General features: G+C 54.0%; 2 protein-coding genes across 6 annotated transcripts in view; one reads left to right on the top strand and one right to left on the bottom strand.

Moving 5' to 3' along the window:
- The window catches only part of HSPA12B (heat shock protein family A (Hsp70) member 12B), an 18,315-nt gene extending 6,323 nt beyond the window's left edge, over positions 1 to 11,992 (top strand). Inside the window, exons 2-12 of one of the 4 annotated variants that reach the window (XM_055544311.1) lie at positions 138 to 268; positions 961 to 1,085; positions 3,301 to 3,487; positions 3,809 to 3,913; positions 4,218 to 4,334; positions 6,240 to 6,414; positions 6,920 to 7,006; positions 7,426 to 7,530; positions 7,639 to 7,897; positions 8,519 to 8,622; positions 9,258 to 11,992. In XM_055544311.1, the coding sequence (XP_055400286.1) occupies positions 1,078 to 1,085; positions 3,301 to 3,487; positions 3,809 to 3,913; positions 4,218 to 4,334; positions 6,240 to 6,414; positions 6,920 to 7,006; positions 7,426 to 7,530; positions 7,639 to 7,897; positions 8,519 to 8,622; positions 9,258 to 9,913 (1,803 nt within the window). In that variant the 5' untranslated portion in view covers positions 138 to 268; positions 961 to 1,077 and the 3' untranslated portion in view covers positions 9,914 to 11,992. Of the gene's footprint in view, positions 1 to 137; positions 269 to 678; positions 849 to 960; positions 1,086 to 3,300; positions 3,488 to 3,808; positions 3,914 to 4,217; positions 4,335 to 6,239; positions 6,415 to 6,919; positions 7,007 to 7,425; positions 7,531 to 7,638; positions 7,898 to 8,518; positions 8,623 to 9,257 lie in introns of those variants that run through there. The other 3 variants (XM_055544310.1, XM_055544309.1, XM_055544307.1) reach the window with 3 other exon arrangements.
- ADISSP (adipose secreted signaling protein) lies at positions 11,118 to 24,218 on the bottom strand. Of its 2 annotated transcripts, none has more exons than XM_055544312.1 (6): positions 24,062 to 24,218; positions 16,854 to 17,017; positions 15,444 to 15,586; positions 12,966 to 13,104; positions 12,005 to 12,127; positions 11,118 to 11,767 (listed from the first exon to the last, which is right to left on the bottom strand). In XM_055544312.1, the coding sequence occupies exons 2-6, from the start codon at positions 16,870 to 16,872 to the stop codon at positions 11,667 to 11,669; spliced, it is 525 nt and encodes a 174-aa protein (XP_055400287.1). In that variant the 5' UTR covers positions 16,873 to 17,017; positions 24,062 to 24,218; the 3' UTR covers positions 11,118 to 11,666. The 2 variants fall into 2 exon arrangements, with proteins under 2 accessions (XP_055400287.1, XP_055400288.1); XM_055544313.1 differs by having other exon boundaries at positions 16,854 to 16,970; positions 24,062 to 24,217.

Here is a 24,218-nt window from a genome sequence, read left to right as displayed (position 1 = left end):
GTAAGCCTAGGGTAGGGCTTGGGGTGGTGGGGGGCCTGGGTGGTGGGGAGGGTTGCGCTGGTGTCGAGAAGAGCCCGTAGCTCTGGCCTGGGAGTACTACCATGCCTCCTGCCCCTGTACACTCATGTTCTCCCCAGATGGGTTAGCCTTAGGTGACCTTGGACTATAGGAGTGACAGTTTTACTGAGATGAGCCCCGTCCAGGATGACATCCGGGAACCATTGCAACTAGCCTGCCTGGGCAGATGTACTTCTGAGCAACTAGTTTGGTAGGTCCTCAGAGCACTGGGCCTCCCAGACTTGCTTCCCCTCCTGTCAACCACAGCCCCACCTTATTAAGATATATCTAGGAAAGAGGAGACACATGGCTAAAAAATAGTTTGGTAACTGCTAGCTTGAAATATCTAAGACATAACCATCACCCCCAAATTCCCTAAGTCACCCTACCCAGGGTGGCCTCACCCTAGTGATCCAACCCGGGGACCCCCTTGTTCTCAGGGAGCCCAGGCCTAGCCTGGGAGAAGGTAAGGACCACTCTGAGGCACATGCATGGGGTTCTCTTCTCTGCCACAAACCTGGACAGAGTCGGGCTATTTCACTGTGGCCACAAAGAGCAGGAGGGTCTCATATACACAGGTCCATGTGCTTTAGAACTGCTTCCAGCTGGGCCCAGGCCGGAAATGATGTAAGATGGGGGTGGGGCTAAGGCAGCCCAGGCAGAAGGGCAGGGAAGTAGGAACTTGAGCTCAAAACTTCATGGGGCTACCTGAGAGGCCTTGGGCTTTCTGAGCAGTTAGCATCTCAAGGGCTCAGTCTGGAGCTTAGGAGGGGAGAGAAATCAGGCAGGAAGTAAGTAGCGTGGGCCAGGGCTAGTCTGGACCACAGCCAGGGGTGGGGAGGACTTCGACGTACAGTCAGCCTAGCCCTCTGGCTGCTCCCTGACTAGCTCTTGCACTTGCAGAAGCCCGAGGCCCGAGGCCCTCAGCAGGCCCCCTTCTCCGTGGTAGTGGCTATCGACTTTGGCACCACATCCAGTGGCTATGCCTTCAGCTTTGCCAGTGACCCTGAGGCCATCCACATGATGAGGTGAGAGTGGCTGGGCTGGGAGATGGGTTGCAGGGAGTCCTACACCCTGGGAGAGACCTAGTCCCAGAAGTACTGTCACTAAGGAGACATGGGGTCTTCTCAGAAGCTTTCCAGCCCTAGTCTGGGCTCCCTACTGGGGTAAAAGTTTGGAGGATGGGACCCAGGTCTGGGCCTTCAGCCCCAGTTGGGGCAGCTCTTTGACCTCTGCAAGAAAATGTTGGCTTCATTTTTTATTTTAAATTTTTTATTATTTTTTCTGGGCTAGTCATAGGGACACACATGTAAGCACAAATATGTGGTTTTAAAATAAAACATACAACTTGCTTTAAGCTTTCAGCACTATTTTGTAGATGTTTCATGTGAATATGGAGAGAGCCACCATTTTATTTTCATTGTTGCATAGTATTCCACAGTTCGGATATATCATAATTTATTCATTCTTCTATTGATAGTTTTGAGGAAGTTTTTCCTTCTAAGTTTTCACCACTACAAAAAGTGTTGCAATGAATACTCTTCCTTGGAAACTTGTGCTGGAATTTCTATGTGGTAGCTTCCTAGAGGCAGTCCTAGGTTCAACATCTCAAATGAAATACAAGGAAATGAAGGACTAGGGAGGTTAGCTGAATTGACAAGTCACACAGTTGTCATGAAAGAGCTGTTTGAAAAAATCCATTCTGATGAAGTTTGTTGAGTTTTGTTTGAACAAAACGTTTGTTTGATACCTCCCTTCAGGCCTCAAGACCCTGATCCTTTGAATGTATCTTAGTGAGACTGTAGCCTGTAGGTGGAAGATGCCAAAGCTCCCAACTCAGACTGGGATGGAGGATCGGCAGGCTTCACCAGGGCCTGAGAGGCTATATGGAAAGACCCCCAAGGGTCACCGCCCCAAAGATACAGGGGACTTGACCTGCATGAATGTGGACTGTCCTTCCCCTTTCTCTGCTCCCTCCACATCCATCTGAGGCCACAAAGGCCCTAGGACCTTAGAGCTTTCAAGGAGCTGAATGGCATCCCAGCTTGTCAGCACACACAGCTGAGGCCACGCTGGGCCTGTTGCTAGGGCTGAGGACACGTGAAGGGATACTATGGAGATAATAGTCACAGGAGTGACTGGGGGACATTCTGGCCTCCTCCCAAGCCCTTCCCACTCCCACTAGCCACCAAGCCCCATCATGTCTATCTCCCTGATATCTCTGTAATACCCATCTACTTCTCTCCCCCAGTCGCACCCCTGAGTTCAGCCCCACCCTCTCTCACTTGAATGGCTGCAATATCCTCCCTGGTTTTTCTTCTCCACCCTCCCTCTCCTCCACTCTGTTGCTACATGGGGACCAAAGATATTTCTAAAGGCAAATGTGGTCGTGCTTCTTCACTCCCTTAAAACCGACCAAGACAGAATTCTGATATGACATTTGATACTCCTTAGTTGATCTTAACATTGCTGCTTTGAGCCAACTTTATAGCTAGTTCTCCCCACTCTTTGACACCTCTGTAAACTTGCACATGCTCTTCCTTCTTCCTGGATTCCTAGTTCCTTCCCCCAAATGGATGCAATGGTGAGCTTGGCCTAGAGGAGTCAGGGCATCAGAAAAGGCAGAGGAAGGGGAGGAAGGATTTGCCAGGCCAATGACCTGGGCAGTGAGTTGTGGGTGGAGGTCCAGATGATGATTGCGTACAGGGAAGTTTGGAATCTCAGGTTTTGGGGGCCTGTTGAAGGTGCAGTCAGCTGGGTTGTAGCTGCTGAGGTGGGCCAGACAGGAATGATCATAGAGCTTAGCTATGTGGAACATGGCCTAGAGGAGGGCAACCAACCAGCTGGGAGAAGGCCTCTGCCAGGGTCCTGGAGAGACTCATCAGAAGGCCAGACAAGGCAGATGGATGATGGCTTGCTGCTACTTGTTAAAAGGACAGGGAGGTGAAGTCAAATGGTGTACTTCATGGGAGGGAGCAGAAGCTGAGGATGTCGAATGGGACCCATGGCTCCATGGATAGAGATGATCCAATGAGCAACACTTATGGAGATTTAAGTGGATGCCAAGCACCATATTCACAAGAACCCTAAAAGGTAGGTACCGTTATTATTCCCATTTTACATATGGAGCCTGGGGAAGCCAAGTGAGCTGCCCCAAGTCACACAGCTGGTCCCAGAGCCAGCACCCAACCCCATGAAGGGAAGATTACTGCTGACCCCACTGACAGCCTTCTGCCTCCACAGGAAATGGGAAGGGGGGGACCCAGGTGTGGCCCACCAGAAGACCCCTACCTGCCTGCTGCTGACCCCAGAGGGTGCCTTTCACAGCTTTGGCTATACAGCCCGCGATTATTACCATGATCTGGACCCTGAGGAGGCTCGTGACTGGCTCTACTTCGAGAAGTTCAAGATGAAGATCCACAGTACCACCGTGAGTCACATTCTGGCTTAGGGCCCAGCTCCAGCCAGGAAGGCAGGGCTAGGAGGAAAAGCAGGGAGGGAGGCCTCATAGAGGGTGGGCAGAGCTAAAAGGTGAGGGGGGCCTGGAGGAGGAGTTTGAACTTAAGGGATGGAGGCATGACCATGGGGTATAATAGGGTAAAGGGAAGGGCTGGGGAGAAGAACTGATGTAAGATTAGAGCCAGAGTGGGACAGTACCAAAGAGGGGAGCACAGGAAATGGGGTTAAATATAAGGTTGTCAGGAAATGGAGAGCTGTGGCCTCCTACAGAGTTGCCCTATGTCCCTGCCAGGATCTCACTTTGAAGACCCAGCTAGAAGCAGTAAACGGAAAGAAAATGCCTGCCCTGGAGGTATTCGCTCATGCCTTGCGCTTCTTCAAGGAGCATGCCCTTCAGGTGCGCTGTGACCCTATCTCTGCTTACTGGGGTGGACAACCCCCAGGCCCATCCTTTCCCCTCAGCCCATCCACTGAGTAGCCACTGTCAGAAGACAGAGGTCATCTTTTCCAGTCCTCTGCCTTCCTATCTGGTAGCCCTGCATCAGGGGTTGGGGAGGTGGGTGGTGGTGGGAAAGGGGGTGTTAAGATTCCTCCAAGTCAGCTGGGAAGTTCCCCAGGCCTGATTAGCTCCTCCAGCTCCTATAAAGACACGCCCCTCAGACCAAGCCAGCTCTTCCCTTCACTGCCCCGTTGTGCTCCAGGAGCTGAGGGAGCAGTGCCCGTCGCTGCTGGAGAAGGACACGGTGCGCTGGGTGTTGACCGTACCTGCCATCTGGAAACAACCAGCCAAGCAGTTCATGCGGGAGGCTGCCTACCTGGTGAGAACATGCAGGCAGAGTTGTGGATGTTGCTCGGAAGGGCCCCAGGCGTGGCTCCACACCCTCATTCATACACCACCCTTGGGACCACAGAGCCATCGAGTAAAGACTGCCAGCCCCACCCTGCTGGGCATTTTGGAGGGTTGTTGCCACCAAGAGAGGGGGTGGGCCTGTAGGAACAGAGAGCTGAGGGACCAGGGACAGCCCAGGCCAGCTTAACCAGGGTCTTAATGCAGGTTTCGTAGAAGCAGAGTCCAAGATGGGAATTCTTGTGCATGTAGTGTATTGAAGAAGGACTCTCAGGTGAAAGGGGAGTGAGGAAAGCAGGACAGGAGAAACAGCTGCACGGGGACGGGTCCTCATCTGGAGCCCAGCCTCAGCCTGATCCCATGGAGAGCTCTGGAGGGAGACTGTACCCTAGTGTTAGCCACAGGGAGGCAAGAGGGGTGGCTTTTTGTCCATCCTTATCAGTCTGTCATTGGTAACTGGTTGGAGTAAGCCCCCCCAAGTGAGTAGTTCCCATTCAGTTGAAGGCAGTTCTCCAGAGAAGGGGCAGCAGGGAGCTGATGGCAGGTAACACTGACAGTAGCTGGGCAGGACGCCAAGAACATCCACTTCAGCCAACATCAGTATTTTTACCACAGCCCCAACCAGTTTAAGTTCTTGAGCAGAGGGTAAGACTATGAAACTATGAAGGGAGGTATTTTGGCCAATGTTTGCTGATCTTCCTAACATAAGAGAGGCCCAAAGTTCTGGAGAAAGGGAGACTGCAGCTCAGGCACCCCCCCGCCCCCAGTGGAGATGGGAAGGTTGGAGGGGGACTCATTGTTTGATCCTGCCCCTGAAACTGGGGCCTTGGGGGGACATCCGAGGATTTCCAAAAGCAGTCTCAGGAATTCCAGTGCACCCTCCCCTGGAAGATACCAGAACCTCCAACCCCCCAGAAACATACCTTTTCTTATGTGTCAAATCTGTAGGTGCCCTCATTTGTCTCTGGAAGGAGCTAACCACAAGGCCAGTGGGCATCCATCCCCCTTTCAGAGACCAGAATGAAAGCATGGCCACACCCAGCCAAAACAAACGCCCCCCACCCCAGTAGCCCCCTGCTGGTTTACCCACCCTGCTTCCTCCCACACTGTTCCCTGGCTGTCAGTTCAGAAAGGGCTGGCCCTGGGCAGGAAGTCTTGATACCCACCCATCCCCCAACCTGGTCAGAATCTGAGGAATCCCACAAAACCATAAAGTACTTCCTATGGGGATCCCCTGTCCTGATGCAGGAAGTAATAGAAAGTGTTTTTCCCCCCTAGCTTGCTTGCCTTGGTGCCTGAAATTTCACTGTTAAAGTGTCTTTTCTTCTATATCACATTCCTTGAGAACAAAGTTCTCTAGAGAGTGGGGAAGCCCATGGCCACTGTCCATTACCAGTGAAGAAAGGGAGTTCAGTAAGCTAAAGGGGACTCCCCCACCATCCCTTCTGATTGATGGTCTGGCCATTATACCCCCTAATACACTGTTCTGGAGTCTCCACTAACCCCCTCAGCCAGTGTCAGCTGCTAACCCAGGACTTATGAAGGGGACCTTCCTGCAGCCCAGGCCACCTTGGGCAGCCTGGGGCAGATCCCAGGTGCTCTAGGTTTTCATTCAGTCTAAGGTCCCTCCTTGCTGGGCAACCCCATGGCATCCTTGGCCGCAGCCATCCCTCCCACCCCAAGGCTGGTCATAGGGTGGCTCTGAGACAGCTCCAAATCTATGCAAAATGGAAGGGCCTTGAGAGGCCTAATGTGGCTGCGGTATAATGGGGAGGAGATAGGAGCCCCACAAGCCTTGGTTGCCTGCACTGAGGTGCCATTTCAGTGTGATGCCTGGTCCATGATGCTCCCCAACCCTGCCAACCACCATCCTCAGGCTGGACTAGTGTCGAGAGAGGATGCAGAGCAATTACTCATCGCCCTGGAGCCTGAGGCTGCCTCTGTCTACTGCCGCAAGCTGCGTCTGCACCAGCTCGTGGATCTGAGTAGCCGAGCTCCAGGCAGAGGGTGCCTGGGCGAACGCCGCTCCATTGACTCCAGCTTCCGTCAGGGTGAGCCAACCCCAGGGGTGCTGCCTAGTGGTGGCCTTGGAGGCAGGCGCTGAAGACTATACCGTGCCCTGGAGTAGCACTGTCTGAGGATGGGAGGACTCAATCCAACCCTGAATCTGAGGTGGGGAGTGGGGGTGGGGCTAGGGGTGGTAGGGGTGGTGACAGCCTACCCTAGGAAGAGGTGCTGGGGTTACTGACAAAGGTACTCTGAGCTGAAGGTGGAGGTCTTCACCTTTTCCTTAAATAGCACTGATAAGTTTTCCCTCCCCTCCTAGCATGTCAGCTGTCCCCCCACCCCCACCAGCCCCAGGCTCCTGCTGCCAGGACTAGGCACTGAGACTGCTGTGTCAACCTTCTATGATAGGGACAGGTCTCAGGTCTCCCCTCCTCCCCAGTTCCTCTAGACCTTCCTAATTCTGATTTTGCCATGGCCTGAGCCCCTCTATATTAAGGCAAGGTCTTGCAGCCTCCTGACCTGACTGTCCTGCTGTCCCTCAACACTCAGCCCGAGAGCAGCTTCGAAGATCCCGCCACAGCCGGACATTCCTGGTGGAGTCGGGTGTTGGAGAGCTGTGGGCCGATCTGCAAGCAGGTGGGGAGGGAAGGGCGATGGAGGGATATTCCTTGGGCCCTGCGGGATACCAGATACTGAAGGTGGGAAAACATTCCCGAAGTTAGCTCCAGCCTCTAGGAACCCTGCCCCTTCCAACTCCATCAGCTGTACCTAAGCTGGTAGCCCCCTCACCATCGCCTGCACTCCCACCCCCACTCACAGCCATGCCACTAACCCCCCTTCCTCCAGGGGATGCTCTGCAGGTGGAGCTGCAGAACCTGGAATCATTTTCCCTTACACCTTGTGCCCCTACCCGGTGACCTGAAGCCCCTTTCAACGTTACCCCCACAGCCCTGCAGACAGGGGCCAGGACCTGGGGCAGGGCTGAAGGCTGGTTGAGTCTCCAGAGGGTCCAGAGCTAAACTGCCACAAGTGTGTGCTCATGCTTGCCCCCACAGGAGATCGCTATGTGGTGGCAGACTGTGGGGGAGGCACAGTGGACCTGACTGTGCACCAGCTGGAGCAGCCCCATGGCACCCTCAAGGAGCTCTACAAGGCGTCTGGTGAGTAGCCAGGCAGCACCCTTGGTACCCAGAGCGCCCTTGCCCTGCCAGCACCTCCTGGCAGCGGAATGAGCACTGTTGCCCTCTTCCTTCTCTGCTGGATGCCAGGCGGCCCCTGTGGTGCGGTGGGCGTGGACCTGGCTTTCGAGCAGCTGCTGGGCCGCATCTTTGGTGAGGACTTCATCACCACCTTCAAAAGGCAACGTCCAGCAGCCTGGGTGGATCTGACTATAGCCTTCGAGGCCCGCAAACGCACTGCAGGCCCACACCGTACAGGGGCGCTCAACATCTCCCTACCGTTCTCCTTCATTGACTTCTACCGTAAGCAGGGAGGCCACAATGTGGAGATGGCCCTGCGCAAGAGCAGGTGAGCGGGGGACCGCCCCTACAGGGGAAGGTGTGGGCCCCAGGAGGCAGGGGATCCACTTGATCTGGCCCAGGCACAAGTCATGCCAGCCCAGGTGGAGGCAGGGGGAGGGGCATGAGTACCCCAGCTGAAATCTGCAGCCCAAACTGAGGCAAGAGAATCCTGAGCCCCCAGGGAAAGGCCAATGCTGTTGCTGCTGCTAAGTCGCTTCAGTCGTGTCCAACTCTGTGCGACCCCATAAATGGCAGCCCACCAGGCTCCCCAGTCCCTGGGATTCTCCAGGCAAGAATACTGGAGTGGGTTGCCATTGCCTTCTCCGGAAAGGCCAAAATCTATCTCATATTCCCCACAGCCTTACCTACTCTCTCTCTCACACACACACACACACACATAGACACACACACCCACACCCCTGCCAACCAACCGGTCTGTGTTCCTCTGCTTAAGGCAAAAGGAGGCTCCTCTCCTGGGACCTCATGACTGGACCAGGAACAGACCTGAGTCTAAAGCCCCTAGAAGTGTGGTTGGCACAATACAGAATGTGCCCAGGTACTTTGGCCTGGAATAGAGGTAGGACCTGGACCCTGACCCATGGGCCTGTGCCTCCTTCACCATCTACAGCGTGAACTTCGTGAAGTGGTCCTCACATGGGATGCTCAGGATGACTTGTGAGGCCATGAACGAACTCTTTCAGCCCACCGTCAGCGGGATCATCCAGCACATAGGTGAGTGCCTAAGCTTGGGTCATTCATTCACCTTAGCATACACACCCATATGCAAGAGTATTTCCCCCGATTAGTACCTGGAAACTTCCCCAAATCCATACACTGGAATGAGACCCAGAATCATCGGGAATACCTGGAGGATGTAATGCCGTGGGGATTAAGAAATAGGACGATGTGTAGTCTTGCCAGGTTAAAGAAACTCGTGGCTGACTCCCCAGCTAGTATTAGGTCCCTCCCAAACTGTTAGGACCACTTCACTGTATGTGAGGACCACTTCACTGTTATCACAGTGATTTAAACGAGTTTAAGTATCTAGAGAGTGAGCACAATGTCTTGCACGCAGTAGGCATTTAATACGTGTAAATTCACACCCTTACTCAAGCCCTCCAGTGTAGTGGGAAAGCGAGATAGTGTTGAGGAAGCAGAGGCTATGAGGCTGGCAGAGTCCCTCATGAAAGTGCTCTGTGTTTTTCTTCATCCAAGCCAGGCTAAGGTTTTATAGTGAAATGGCTAGTTTCTCGTTGCCCCAGGCATACAGGAGGGCAGAAGGGAAGCGCCAGTGGCTGCGCAGCGGTAGCCTCAGTGGCCCACTCCCCGTCCGTCCTCCTTACCCCCTCCCCCACCCGTCCCCGCAGAAGCACTGCTGGAGCGCCCTGAGGTGCAGGGTGTCAAACTGCTGTTCCTGGTGGGCGGCTTCGCCGAGTCGGCTATGCTGCAGCACGCGGTGCAGGCAGCTCTGGGCGCCCGTGGCCTGCGTGTGGTGGTCCCGCACGACGTAGCCCTCACCATCCTCAAAGGCGCAGTGCTTTTTGGGCAGGCGCCAGGAGTGGTTCGGGTGCGTAGATCGCCGCTCACATATGGTGTGGGCGTGCTCAACCGCTTCGTGGCTGGTGTTCACCCGCCTGACAAGCTGCTGATTCGCGACGGTCGCCGCTGGTGCACCGACGTTTTTGAGCGCTTCGTGGCCGCCGAGCAATCGGTGGCCCTGGGCGAGGAGGTGCGGCGCAGCTACTGCCCAGCGCGCCCAGGACAGCGGCGAGTGCTCATCAACCTGTACTGCTGCGCCGCGGAGGACGCGCGCTTCATCACTGACCCAGGAGTGCGCAAGTGTGGCGCGCTCAGCCTCGAGCTTGAGCCAGCCGAGGGAGGCCCCGACGCCGCCGGAGCGTCCCCCGGCCGCCGCGAGATCCGCGCTGCCATGCAGTTTGGCGACACTGAGATTAAGGTCACTGCCGTCGATGTCAGCACCAATCGCTCCGTGCGCGCTGCCATCGACTTTCTTTCCAATTGAGGGCGCAGTGCCAGCATCCTCCCACCCCCGGGCCCCAGCCCAACAGAACTCTTGGCCCAGGTCTCGGGCAGATAAATCCGCCCTGTTTCCCGCCATCCTGCCCGGGGAGATGAGGTCGCAGGAGGAATGGGTGGGGACACATCCAGAAACTCAGGCTTTGGGATTGGGCCTCAGCCCTCTGACTGAAAGGCACTTCCAAGGACTGAGGTCAAGGAGACTTAAAAGTTTTGCAAAGGCATCCCCATAGGGAGCACGTGGTCCTGAAAGCAGACTGCATCAGAAGGCTTGACCCTTGGTCTGAACTAGGGGCCAGGGTGGGAGTTGGGGGGTGAGGGTGGGGGTACAGCTGCAGGCAGGACAGCAAGAGGGAGGAGGTTGTGCAGGGTCTGGAGCCAAAGGGCAGAGTGCACTGACTGACTGGCTCAGCCTACATAGGGAGCCAGGCAGGACAAGGACTGGAGCTGACAGGAGAGGGACAGAAGCAGCAGGACCTTCCTGGGTGTGGTGCTGACCACCCAAGTATGAATGTTAATTGTAGAAAGGGCAGTAGCAGGCTATGAGAAGGGTACGGGCGAGGGGGATGTGGGATAACATGCTGAGGGGGGCGTTCCTTTCTATCTGAGAAGGCCCCAGGGGAAGCTTGGGCATGACACACGTATTTATCCAGCCATGGAGAGGGAGGAGAGTAGGGAGGACAGAAAGAGCACTGGTCCCAGCTCTGCCATCAATTTAGTGTACCTGCCCTTCCATGACATGCAGCAGCCCCACCTGCCTGAGAACCCTAAGGTGACAATAAAGCTCAAGGTGAAACCATACCCTTCTGGTACCTCACAAGGGGGGACTCCAACAGTGGAGTAGTGGAAGGCTTAGGGTGGCTAGGTTCTACAAAGGGAGGTTTTCAGCTGTGCATGGGGCTGGGAATTGATTAGAAAGGAGTGCTGCTGTCTCTGGTCAAGCCTCCCAAACTGAACACCCCATTCCACAAGACCTCTCTGTGACCTGGATGGAAGGCCCCTCCGCGTGCAGACGCTCATCTTGGCAGGCCTAAAATGCCACCATGCACACATACCTTTTTGGGGGCTAGGTGCTATAATACCACAAAGTAACCCTGCTTCCAAAAAGAGCAAGTAGCCAAAACTGTTCCTTGGCCCATCTGCAAGGACTGGGCATTCTCAGGGCCCTGGAGAACAAAAACCCTGCTGGCTTCTGGTATCCACTGGAAGTTTTATTTCTTCAGGATTTTATCCCAACCAGTCATTTAAAAACAACACAGACCTAGGGGGTAGGGATTGGGAACTGCATCTCCCTCCTCCTCACCATGGACAACAGTGGAAAAAACAGTAGACAAGAGAGGTGGCTAAAGCGAGACAGCAGCAGTAGTAATAGGGCAGCTCCACCACAGAGCCAGCTCCTTGCTCTCCTAGGCTCTGACTAGAGCCCTTATGGCTGGGGTGAGGGTGGGTACAACCCTCCCCTGGCCCTCCTCAGATAGCCTCCTTGGGGGCTCAATCCATTTCTTCCAGCAGGAGGCTGAGGCACACAGGAGAAAGTGGGAGAAGAGGACGTTGGAGGGGCAGGAAGGTGGCACAAATGAAGTGAGAGGCGTGGGCAAGGCTCTATCGTAGAGGCCCGTGGACACACCAACTGCACATCCACTCTGGGGAAGGGGGAGGAAGCCGCACCGTCATGCAGCATCTGGGGGATGAGGCTGGGTTTAAGGCCGAGGGCCCCGAGGCAGGTGGTGCCGAGGGCCTCAGTCGAAGCCGCGCCAGTCACTATGCTCGGAGTCGTATTCTAGCTCAGCACCCACGCACCTGACGCCGTCTAGCAGCATGGGTGTGCCGTGGTGTCGGTCTGCAAGACAGGCAACAAGTCAGTATGCCAGGGTGGACCCTAGCCCCACCTACTCCAAGGGGACTCCTCTACCTTCCCTCCCAGCTCTGCTAGAGGATGGGGAGAAAGGCACCCACCAAGGAGACTGGGAATGGGCCAAAACAAGGATCCCTTTTTCAGACTCAAGGAGGGTGGAAACTCCTTGTAGCCAAGCTGGTGCCTCCCTCCTCTAGCCAGACCTGGGCCTCAAGCTCTCACCCATGACGCGCGCCTGCACCATCACGCGCACGCAGGTGTCGGAGCCACCTTCACAGGCTAGCAGCATCTCCTCCTTGAGGACGCCCTCCTTGTGCGCTGAGTACTCACACTTGACGCTGTAACCTGCCCAGGGCGATCAGCACCTCTGTGGCCTCCTGCCCCCCAGCACTCACTGGTCCCCACCCACCACCAAGACCTCTAGAGGAGCAAGGATGGCCCAAACTTCCCTCCACCCCTGCCCCCAGGGCTGGGTACACAGGCCTCTGGAACTTGCCATTCTTCAATGAGCTCTACATGTAGGCCAGAAGTCAAACTCATGCTTGCAAGAGGTGGGATTCCCCAAAATCACAGGCAGGGAGAGAGGGTGATGGGGGAGAGAGGGAGTAGCAGGGCAGGGACTGAGCAGATCAGGTGGCAAGAGGCAAAGACCTGAGGAGGCTTGCTCAACCCACTTAAGGGCAAAATTATGAAGTGGAGGTAGGGGGGACATGAAACTGAAGCTGGGGTTTCTGTAAATGGTGAAACTGATTCGCTAGCCTTTGGGAAGAGGGGTGCTGAAGGTGGCAGGGTATGGAAAAGCAACTTCAGGTCTGGTGGGGGCTGGGAGGCAGCTGCGCAAAGTTCCTGAGGTTCCAGTAGGTTTCCCCTGGCAAAGGAAGGGCTAGAGGCCCAGAGCAGTTCCTCAGTGGCTCCCACCATCCCCCTGAAGTAACCATCAGGTGGTGAGCAGACATAGGTCAATTGTGTGAACCCATAGACTTCTGTCCAGGAGTGAGGGCTGGGGCATGGGACCTGCCAAGTTGTGACACAGCAGGCCCATAAAGAGGCATCATGTCTCCTGGTTTCTGAGCTACCCATCAGCCCCTGATGGGGGAAGGAAGTACCCATGCTGGCACTCCTGCTCACACCCAGGCTCTGCTGGAGGAGGGCAAGCTTCCAGCACCCCAAGCAGGGGACGCACCTTCTGGGATGGGCATGACGCTGAGGAGCTTGAGGTGCAGGCTGGGGACAGGTGTCTCTCGGACGTCCTTGCTCAGCCTGTGCACTGGCGGTAGAGTGAAGGTAATCTCATACCTGTGCAGGATCTTCAGGAAGCCAACCTGCAGCAGGAGGGGTGGGGGATGGAGGCACCTTCACTTACAGTCTCCCCCAGGGTCCGCCCAGGTTGTACCACTGGTGATCCTGTGGGCCCTCCACTTGCTTCCTTGACAATCCCAGGGGATTCTGACTCCCTCCATCATTTTAGCTGGTTCACACCCCTGGCCTGGCAGCTCCAGGCCCTTTCTTCAAGGACCCCACCCCTATTACTTGTCCCATATCTGTCTCATGGGCCCTGAAGTTCCTTGGTGGCCCATTCTATAGATGATAAAATAGAAGCCAGGAAATGACTGGCTGAAGGCCACAGTGTGGTCAAGCTATAGTCCTCCCTGGACCTCTTGGCTACTCCTGCCACACGGCAAGGCACCAGCCACTGCCCACAGGGAAGGCTCAAAACCCCACTACACAGGCTATCCACCTGCCCCCACCACTATCAGCATGTGCCCAGGGACACTGGTCCTCTGGTCACTCATGGTGAGGCCACCAGGCAACATAGATAGCACAAGATGGAGGGTGGGTCAGAATCATAAAAACAGACAGTAGACAAGCTTTGTCAGTCCAGGGCTGGCCCACAAGACTGGCACCAGTCATGGAACCTGGAATCCAGCCTGCCCTGCTGGCACCCGAACATGGATGCCTGCCCATTCAAAGGCTCACTGTGTCCAACAGCCCTGATTCACGGCCTGGGAAACTTCTGTTGTTCATACACACAGCTTTGCCATCCTCAGAAACTCAGTCATGTGACGGGTCACAGGCCAGGGTAGCTGTTGGGCAGGTAGGCTGACTGGAGTGCCTGTCCAGGAGGGGTAATGTGCGTGCTGTATGCACAGCTCACAGGGCATGCGCTCTCCTGCTCAGTTTCAGGAAATGGATGGCCCTGTCTTTTGAGGGAGTATTTAGCCTTTCAGTAGGATCAGGATGATGTCACTGCATGATAAAGCTCAGTCCCTATGGCTCCCACACTCTGCTAAAAGAGGGCACACCTCTCAAGAGGGCTTTCTGGCTGTGCCTGCTAATCACCGGCTGTACCCTGTGATCCAGCTGCACCACTTGCAGTATTTCCCTGGAGAAATACTCAGATGTAAAAAAAACAAAACTCATCACTGCCCTATTTATAACAGTACAAAATAGAAACAACTGTAACACCAGGAACAGGGAACCAGCTAAATCAATGATGACAGATATAGTGGAATATCAGGCAGTTGTAAAATCTCATGGAAAATTATTTACTGAAACAAACAGGAGATGGATCACAACAGAAGCAACCAAAAAACAGTGTGTACGCTGGTATACCAGCTTTTCATTTTTGGAAAGAAAGCTAGAAAGGAAACTGGAATAACATCAAAATATTACCCATAGTTATTTCCAGATAGTATGATTGCAGATACTTTTAAATTTCTTTATAGTTTTCTCTATCTTTCAAGTCTTCTCTACCATGGACATGAATAGATTTTGCAATGGGAGGCAGGGAGCTATTTTTGAAAGTTTGGGTTCATTCTGTTTGCTCCCTTGGGGAAACTGTCAGCTCTTGGAGAAAGAGCAAAGGTTTCAGACTTGGGCAGAAATGGCTATGACTCTGGGCCCCTCTGCAGGGTGGTCTCAATAGATCAGACGCCAACCACCATGCTCACCTCCATGCCTTCCGGGGCTCAACATGGGAGCCCTGGTATACTGTCCAACCTTAAGGCCTCACTCCCTGTTTCCCTCCAATCCATCCCCTCCAAAGAATTCTTCCTGCCCCTCCCAAATGGATGTGAGATCTAACAGTGTCCCAGTAGTTGGAGGAGCCAAGGGTGTATGAGGTATGGACACTAGAAGAGAAAGAGAAAGGAAAATCATAGAGGTGATAAATACTACTGCAAAGAGCTTCAATCAGCCAGAGGTTTGGCAAAGCAGAGTAAATAAAGTCACACCGTGTTATCAATATAATTAGCCTCACATACATACACCCTTCCATTTCCAGTTCTTTGGGGTGTCAGTTGTCTCTGCTTGAGAGAAGGAAAATCAAGGTGACCTGCCCAAGGTCACAGAGCCAAAATAGGAGGCCCAGAACTGTACCCAGGCCTGTGACACCAAAGCCTGGACACCTGCCTTCCAACTGCAATGGCTGGGGTGATGCTGATGCTAACAAGCCCCATTCCCATTCAAGTAACATCGTAAGTGCACTCATCTCATCAGTCGCACGCTTCCCATTTTACAGATGGGGAAACCAAGGCCCAGGGAAGGACAAAGATGGAGCCAGCTTAGAGGAAATGAAACAGGCCCAGGAAGCTGGGCAGGGCCAGGGAGAAGGCAGAGGGAATAAAGTTGATGATTATAAGGGGGGGAGGTATGCACATACCTTGACCAGAAAGCTGCTGTCGCTCTCCTGGGTGACCATGACCACAGAGTCATGCAGCTTCTCATCAAAGTGGACATGACTCTGGGAGCTTTCTGCATCATGGCTTGTTGCGAAGCGGATACTCCGGACTCTGGACTTGTTGCCTACGAAGAGAGTGGGAGAGAGCTCCAGGGGTGTTGCCTTCTCCTAGCCCCAGGAAACTACTCCACCGTGTCACTGCCCTGCCCCTGTGACTGCCCCTTCATATCAGTCAGCATCCACTGCTGAGCTAGGCCACATCCTACTGGACAATGGAGATCATAAGGCTTGAGACTCTCATCTGCCCCTGCCTGCTTAGTCCTCCCACAGAAAATGCACACCCTCAAAGGGTATGAGGAGATTTAGGGATTAGCTAATATGACCCTTCACTTAGAGGGAATGGGGCTGACAGGGAAGAGACAGTCCTGACGCTAACCAAACCCCAGGCAGTGTGGGCCTCAGCCCCAGTGCTCAGGATACCCTGCCCTGTGCTCTCCTTCACATTTCCAAGCTCCCCATCTCTTAGGCCTTCTCTTCTAGATCTGCCAGTCCTGAGGCCCTCTGCCTGCTCCTCCTGCTGACCCCCTTGAGAGGGGAAAATGGCAGAGACAGGAATGGGCTTGGGCTTTATGGGACCTGCCTGGGGGTGGGAGAAACAGAGAGGGTCAAAAACTACACTCAGCCCTCCTAGAAGGGGCTGCAGCTTCCTCTAAACCTCACTACTGATCACTGGCAGGTGAGAAGAACCCAGGGGAGCTCCAGGACCCCTCCCAGAGAAACCTTTCCTTCCTCCGCTGAGCTCCTCACATGGCCCTCGGCTGTCCCTCACTGGGTCAGGTTTTCCAAGGCCAGGCAGGCAGGGAGTTAAGGCAGGCAGATTAGTAGGAGCTTGGTGAGGGTCTGAGCCAGTCCTTGCCTGGGTTTTTGCACACAATGAAGACTCAATGGAGGCCCAAGGGGTCAACCTGGCATTTCCACATTTCCCTGCTGAGTCCCTCGGATTTAACCCTCATATCCTACCTCACCTAAAACCTTCTATGAGTCTTTCTGGACTCTGAATGAAACCCCAATTCCTTTCCACAACCTACTGTAGCCCTACCCACTTCTGAGGCTCCGTGCTCACACCAAGCCCCTTGTGCTACCAACCTCCACAGTGGAACAGGGAGGCTGGAACATGGGGCCATGAGGGCAGCACACCAAGGTTCCCTGCTAGTGCTTGGGCGTCCCCAGCACAGACACGGGTGTAATTACTGATGTAATATAATTCATACCTCACATTCAGACAGACAGACAGACACACAGCCAACGCAGATCCCACATGCAACAATACCCCTTCCCACCAGGGTGCACTATAAGACTCTACAAACCCCAGCAGACCAGGCAGGCACTCACCCTTGTTGGCTGCAGCCATGGACGCCCTCCCTGCCACAGGGTGAGACACACAGCTCCTGCCGGACACCACCAGTCACGCTCAGTAGCCTCCCATGCTCCAGGGACACCAGCAGGAGCCTGATGGGTGGGGAGGGCAAGGGTCAGGGCCACTGATGGGCCTGTGGCTGGTGGGAGAGCAGAGGTTTCCCTTTAGGAAGGACCCAAACCCTTGCGGCTCTCAGTAGCCCAAGTGGTACCTGTGCCCCCTACTCCTCCACCCACTCCACATTTGCCAAGAGCCCTCACCCTTGCCTGACACACTACTGACCCACAGCCCCACCAGTATGTACTGAGCTGCAGTTTCTGGGTGTCAAAGCACCAGCCCAGAACTCTAGTGCCCAGCAAACCTGAGGCTGGTGGGAAGAGGCAGCCAGCAAAGGAAGGGGACTTCACTGGCACTTTCCAGGGGCCAGTTCTGGCACTGGTGACCCAAGAGTTGGCCCAGCCCAGACATACAGGTTGTACCATCATACATCCAGAGGTCATAGTATTCTTGCTGCACAAGTCAATCCAGGTTAGAATTAACAGTAGGCTTCGAGGGGCGCCTATATGCCCTGATGGCTCAGAGGTTAAAGCATCTGCCTGCAATGCAGGAGACCTCGGTTCAATCCCTGGCTCCGGAAGATCCCCTGGAGAAGAAAATGGCAACCCACTCCAGTATTCTTGCCTGGAGAATCCCACGGACAGAGGAACCTGGGGCTACAGTCCACAGGGTTGCAAAGAGTCGGACACGACTGAGAGACTTCACTATTCACTATATAATAAGACATGTTCTTAGAGCTTTCCCTCCTGGTGATCAAACAGGGCCATACACAGAACAGGCACCTATGAGAGGGTTGCCACCCATTAGAACTCACAGTTCAGACTTTGGCTTGATTGGCAGGCCTTCCAGTTCAGGTCCCCAAGGGCAGCCTCAGAGCAGAGGCAGTGGGAAGTACCCCCAGGAAGCCTGTGTAAGCAGCACAGCTCTGAAACACTGGGCTGGGACCATTTCAGCATCAGAGAGAATATTATGCAATTGATGTTAACAGATGGAACTATATAAAATCAGAGCATTCACAGTGATTATGAAAAAAGGAAGAAAGCAAAACAAATCCAAACCCTTATTTGTCACTACTGACAAGAGCAACACCCTAACTCTCTGCTCTGAAAACTGGCAATCTTACAGAGAACTAATTCAGTCTGTCTCTTGGTCTTTCTTGTGGCCAAACAGCCCTGGTGGTTAAAGGATAGCTCTTCCTTAACAAAGGAATAACTGAATGCTAAATAATTCTGCAACCCCCCAATAAACAAATGTTGGAAGCAACACCAATCAGTGGGTGCTAAACCAGGAAGGTGCGGATGCTCACAGACACACAAGTACCACTGACAGATGACCCAGGTCAAAGGGAACAAGTTTGCCATGGAGCAAAGTGACGTTAGCCAGTCTTGCACTAGTCAGTCTCCTCTCAGAATGGGACATGGGGCACAAGTATGCCTACTGATGTGAAGCGGCACCAAGTCACAGCACCGCTCACAGGACAGTTCTGCCCCAAATGTCTAACCTGCGAGCAGAACCAATTAAATGACTCCACAAAAAAGCAAGGAGACAAACCCAGAAGGCCAAATATTCTGCAAGACAAGTGACCTAATTTTAATAAAACAGGGAAGTTGCTTTAGATAGGAGATGGGCCAACTACAGCCTGTCAGGCTGCCACTGTTTCCTGTTTTTTTTTTTTGTAAAGTTTTACTGGCACACAACCAAGTGCTCATTTGTTTACATGTTGTCTAAAATTGCTTTTATTTGTTTCTTTGTTTTGCTGTGCCCTCACGGCTTACAGGATCTTAATTCCCTGACCCAGGGATTAAAGCCTGGCAGTGAAAGTCCTAACCACTGGACTGCCACCTAAAATTGCTTTTGCACTAAAGCAATCCCTGTTTCAGGAAGATCTCCTGGAGGAGAAAATGGTAACCAACCCCAGTATTTTTACTTGGAAAAAAACTCCATGGACAGAGGAGTCTGACAGGCTACAGTCCATAGGGTTGCAAAGAGTCGGACATGACTGAGCACACACATTAAAACTACTCTGAGTAGTTGCCACAGAGGCCACATAGCCTGCAAAGTCTAAAATATTTACTATCTCACCCTTCACAGTAAAAGTTTGCCAACTGTTCTGCTACATTAATACACAAAGAGACTAAGACAGCAGGATACTCAATGGGACAACTGACCTGGTTTTTCCCACCACGTCAGTTTCAAGAAGAAAAATATATGTAGAAGGGCATTTCTCAGTTCAGTTCAGTTCAGTTGCTCAGTCGTGGGAAATAATTGGGAAATGTTAATAAACAGGACTGGATCTTAGACATTAAGAAATAAGAGTTGATCAGCTAGGTGAGATAATGGAATTAGATTATGTAGAGAAGTATGTCCTTATTTCCCCTGAAGGAGGAAATGGCAACCCACTCCAGTATTCTTGCCTGGAGAATGCCATGGACAGAGGAGCCTGGCAGGCTACAGTCCATAGGGTCGCAAAGCGTTGGACACAACGGACTGAGCACGCATGCACGCATGTGTTCTTATTTGTCAGAGATATACACTAAAGTAGAGATGAGTGATGTATGAATGACCTCTGCTGGTCCAGGGAATGAAGAAAAACCACTGAGTGGCCTCAGAGTTGGTGCTGGGCCTGTGGAGGGCATGACCTCAAGGCCCCTCAGGTGCTGAGCTACCCTGGGAGCAGGCCTTACCTCCCTCCCCATTTCCCAATGCAAAAGCCCACCAAGGCTCAAGCCCCACCTCAAAGGCAGGGCTAACAGCTTGGGTATGAGGAGCACCCCCATTGGAAGACTCAGGAGGTACAGGGAAGGGCAAAGCTAGAGCCTCAGGAATGCAGGAACAGCCCCAAGCCAGCACTCTGGGTCAGTCCCAGAGAAGGGCAGCCCCTAAGGCTGTCTCCAGAAAGTCTGGCCCTTGGAGAGAGGCCTGTCCTACCTACCCACTCCAGCCACCCCCTGAAGCTGTGGACTCAGAGCTTGTGAAACACAGCCAAGAGCAAGGGGACCAGGCCTTGCCCCTACCTTGCACAGAGGCTGCTCCAGCCACATCTCTACAGCCAGGGGAAAAACGACAAGATCCCCCCATTTCCTGAGCTTCCCAGGTGGCTCGGCGGTAGAGAATCCGCCTGCAATGCAGGAGACACGGGAGATGTGGGTTCAATCCCTGGATCAGGAAGATCCTCTGGAAAAGGAAATGGCAACTCCTTTGAGTATTGCTGCCTGGGAAATCCCATGGACAGGGGAACTGGTGGGCTACAGTCCATGGGGTCATAAAAGAGTTGGACATGACTTAGTGACTACACAACAACAATCATAATTTTGTGGCTTCTCAGGTGGCGCAGTGGTAAAGAATCCACCTGCCAATGCAGGAGACTCAGGAGATGCGGGTTCGATCCCTGGGTTGGGAAGATCCCCTGGAATAGGAAACAGCTATCCTTCCCAGGACACTTCCTGGGAAGCCTGGATAAAACTGGCTGGTGAGCAAAGGCTCCTAGGGCTTTTACATGCAGGGCCCTGTACCTGTCTTCCTCCCCTGTCCACTGCCTGTTGCCTGCCTGCCTGCCTTCACCCAGGCCATCTGCCTGGGATAATTCTGTTCTCCCATCCACATCTCAGCTTGGGGACCTTTTTCAAGGCAGCACAACCCATTCCCATCCCCTCCCATTCCAGGATAGGCCTGAAAATCTTCAAAAAGAATTCCCTTTCTCACTTCTGCAATCATTTAATATCTCTGTCTCCCACCTTACAAGAGCAGCGACTGTGCTTTTGCCAAACCCTGTATCCCCAGCACCCAGTCCAGCATCTGACAGGGAGCAGGTGTGTTAGGTTTATATTTGTTAATGAATGAATGACCAAACTAAATGGAGCCCAAGAATGGGCCTCAGTGGGCCCTTTAGGCAGACGTAGCACATCAGGGCCCAGAGGCACTTAGAAGAAGAGCTCCCCACCCTGCTCTCTTAGCAACCCCTGCGCTGGAAGGCATTCCCCTTCCCCCATCTCAGAGTGGTGCCTCCCACAGGGCATCTTCTAGCCTGGCCACAATCAGCTGTTACCTCCCCACTGCCACCACCAACCTTGAAATGGAAGGTCACTGAGGGCAGGACCTGTGTCTCTTGCACTGCCCAGAGCTCAGTATAGAGCAAGCACTCAGGCATTGCCTTGTAACCCTTGAGAACAGAGAATGAGAAGGCCCAGAGAAGGCTGGAAAAGCTCCTTTCCCAGCAGAAAGCCTCACTGGTCGCTGTCCCCTGTGAGCCAGAACCTGAGCTACACACAATTCTTCATTAGAATCAGGAGAAGAGGGCATCAGGCCTCTTCCTGCAGCAGCTGTGCCCAAAGAGAAACACCAGGCACCCTTGAAGCCCCAGGCCTCCTCTTGTGCCAGCCAAATCTTGATCGTGGCCCAAGCAGCTCAGCCCCCAAGAGGCAGCAGGGCCATGGTCAAGAGCATGGGCTCCAGAGCCCCAAAGACCTGGTTTAAATTCAGGCTGCATGGCAAAGTTACTTCATGCCTCAGTGCCTCAGTTTCCTCACCTGCAGCACAGGAATAAATAAGCAATGGCCTCTTCCTCAGTGGGTCTGGTGCAGCTGTTGCCTGAAGCTCTGTGACAGCACTCCCCACTCTGCCCCCACCTTTGTAGAACAAATCCCCCAAAGGACTGCTTTCTGAAGCAACAGCAATTTCAGCATCAAAGAAGGACTTCAATCCTGAACAGTCAGGAATGGCCCTCAGGGCAGGCCCTCTAGCCTTCTCAGAAAACAGCTCAAGGGTTGAGGGGCCTCCCTCTCCCTTCTATCATCCTGCCTTCTCCCTCCCCCACTCCCAGGCCAGCAAGTTCTCCAGGGATTGCCAGAGAGCAGACTGTTGGGAGCTCACTGTCCACCTCCCTCAACCAGAAAGACATATAAAGAAAATGTGAAGAATATATATCCTGGGAAATGCCCCCATTCCAGCAAAAAAAAAAAAAAAAGACACCCCCCTCTTTAAATGAGCTGTCAGAGGTGGTACCACGGAGAGTCATGGGATGGGGAGGGTTGGGAAGCTGGAATAAGGGCCTTGGGGGACTTCTTCAGCTCTCAGTTACTCTCTCAGGGAAACTGTCAGAACCTTCTCTCTGGTAAACAGAGAGCTCCCAGCTCAGGTCCCTCTCAGCTTTAGAGAGAAAAGCTGCTTCAAGGTTATCCTACCCAAGGTAGGGCTCAGCCAGGCCCACTGGTGCCTCTGGCATGGGGAACAGAAACAAGGAAATGGCAGCTAGGCAGAGAGACAGTTACACAGAAACTCAGAGTTCTCAGCCCTCTAGAGTCCCGCTGTGCACACAGGGTGCTAGCTGCTCCTCCAGACTGTCCCACACTTGGTGCCCAAGGCTGGAGAGGGGGCCAAAGACAGTCTGTCCATGGCAAAGTAGAGCTCCAGGACCTGCCACACTCTTGACCTATATCCCACAGCTGCATGCTAATAGCACCTCTCTGCAGCCCGCAGGTCCCAGGCATCACAGGACCAGCCCCAGCTTGTCCTCTGCTTTGTGGTTAGGGACATGCTTCTTGGGGCCTTGTTTCTCATTCATTCTTCAATTCCCATTCTCAACCTGTTCAAGTATTTTCTGAACCAGGAACTGTACAATCTCCTACCCTCCCTACCCCAACTCTGGGCTCAGTCCTGGCTTAAGCACTCAATCCCACAGAAGCTGTTCCTCAAAGCTCAAGCATGGGGCTTCCCTGGTGGCTCAGTGGTAAAGAATATGCCTGCCAATGCAGGAGACACAGGTTTAATTCCTGGTCAAGGAAGATCCCACTTGTTGAGGAGCAACTGGGAGGCACAACTACTGAGCCCACGCTCTATAGAGCCCGAAAGCAGCAACTACTGAGCCTTCGTGCTACAACTACTAAAGCCGATGTGCCTAGAGCCTGTGCTCTGCAACAAGAGAGCAGCCCCAGCTCACTGGGGCCTGCATACCTAGAACAGGCCTGGAAAGGCAAGGCTGGATGGAGGTCAGGAGTGGTTGCGACAGTTTTACAGCAACTCAGTATGGATGTGACTACGTTTCCTCCTTCCAGCAGCAGGCCAAAGTTGCAAGGGTAAGTTATGGATGTTCTCTCTCAAAAATGGGTGGAGCAGGACTGAACTGAGGAAAGGACCCCCACCATCTCACATCCTCTTGTCTCCACCAAGAAATGCTGCCTTTCTCTCCCCAGCATCTCCTCCCCACAATCCCTCTAGCCTGAGGGTGCTCAGACACCTCTAGCCTCCAGACTGACTGCCCGACCCAGGCGAGGCCAGGTCCAGGGGGCAACAGCTGCCTCTGACCTGCTTCAGCTCCCTGGGCAGAGAAACGCCTTACCCACACTTCCCAAAGCCAAGATTCAAGAGGAAAAACAACTGAATGTCTCCCTTCTCAGTCCACCAGGATCCCTGCTCACTAAAAGAAACACTGGTCCAGAACCTAAACGAAGACCTCCTGCTCTATGACAACGGGGTGGTAATTGCCAAGCTCCAAGAGACATCAGGGGCCTGGGTATATGAATCTGTATCCTCTCCACCCTCCATCCCCATCCTATCCTCATCTTCTAAGGGGACAAAAGCGTCTGGACGCCGCCCCCACCCCACCCACCCCAATCACACCCCTCCCGGGCTGCGAAGCGGTGACTCTCTCCCTCAGAGATAATCCTCTCTGTCCCACCATCACCTCTACTGACGCAGTAGTTTCGCGAGCCCATACTCCCCAACATCACTGCCCTCCTCCCTGAAGGTGCCGAGCCACGCGAGGTCAGAGCGAGACTACTCGTCCAAGGTCACCAGCGAGGCGATGACAATGGGGGGAAGGGGGTGCTGGGAGTTGCTGAGGGCGCTGACCCCTAGGCCCCCACCCTCACAATGTCACTCATACCTTCGACAGCGCCCCGCGGAAAACACTTCAACTCTACCACCTAACAGTCACCTGCGGCCCTGGGGCCTAATACCTCCCCAGCTCGGGTGCCAAGGAGCCCTCCCTGGCCCGGACCCGACAGCGGAGCCCTCCAGCTCCAGCCGGAGGGGTCCCAGCCACCGACTACCTAGAACAGTGGTTCGATTGGGAGTGGATCTCTGTGAGCGGGATGAAACTGGGAGGTGGCAGAAGGAAGAGCAGTCTCACCGTGCGGGGAGCACCCTGAGGCCGCGACGGTCAGGGACGACCGCAGCGGCGGCAGTGGCTGAGGCGGCAGCTCTGGAGACCGCGGCAGCAGCCGGGGCCCAACGCCGAACATGAGAGAGCCCCGCGCCGCCGCCGCCCACCGCCGGGGCACGCCCCT

This window comes from Bubalus kerabau, chromosome 13 (assembly GCF_029407905.1).
Source record: "Bubalus kerabau isolate K-KA32 ecotype Philippines breed swamp buffalo chromosome 13, PCC_UOA_SB_1v2, whole genome shotgun sequence".
In the NCBI taxonomy this organism is placed as follows: Eukaryota; Metazoa; Chordata; class Mammalia; order Artiodactyla; family Bovidae; genus Bubalus; species Bubalus kerabau.
The sequence above is the reverse complement of the archived record's forward strand: the minus strand, read 5'-3'. Positions and strand labels throughout refer to the sequence as shown.

Bases quoted from the DNA above. Each gene is read 5' to 3' on its own strand.
- ADISSP (XM_055544312.1), bottom strand. The intron at 13,105-15,443 runs GTATGTGCATAC...CTCCTGCTGCAG, and splicing joins ACAGCAGCTTTCTGGTCAAG to GTTGGCTTCCTGAAGATCCT. The intron at 12,128-12,965 runs GTGCGTCCCCTG...CGCCCTGGGCAG, and splicing joins CGTCATGCCCATCCCAGAAG to GTTACAGCGTCAAGTGTGAG.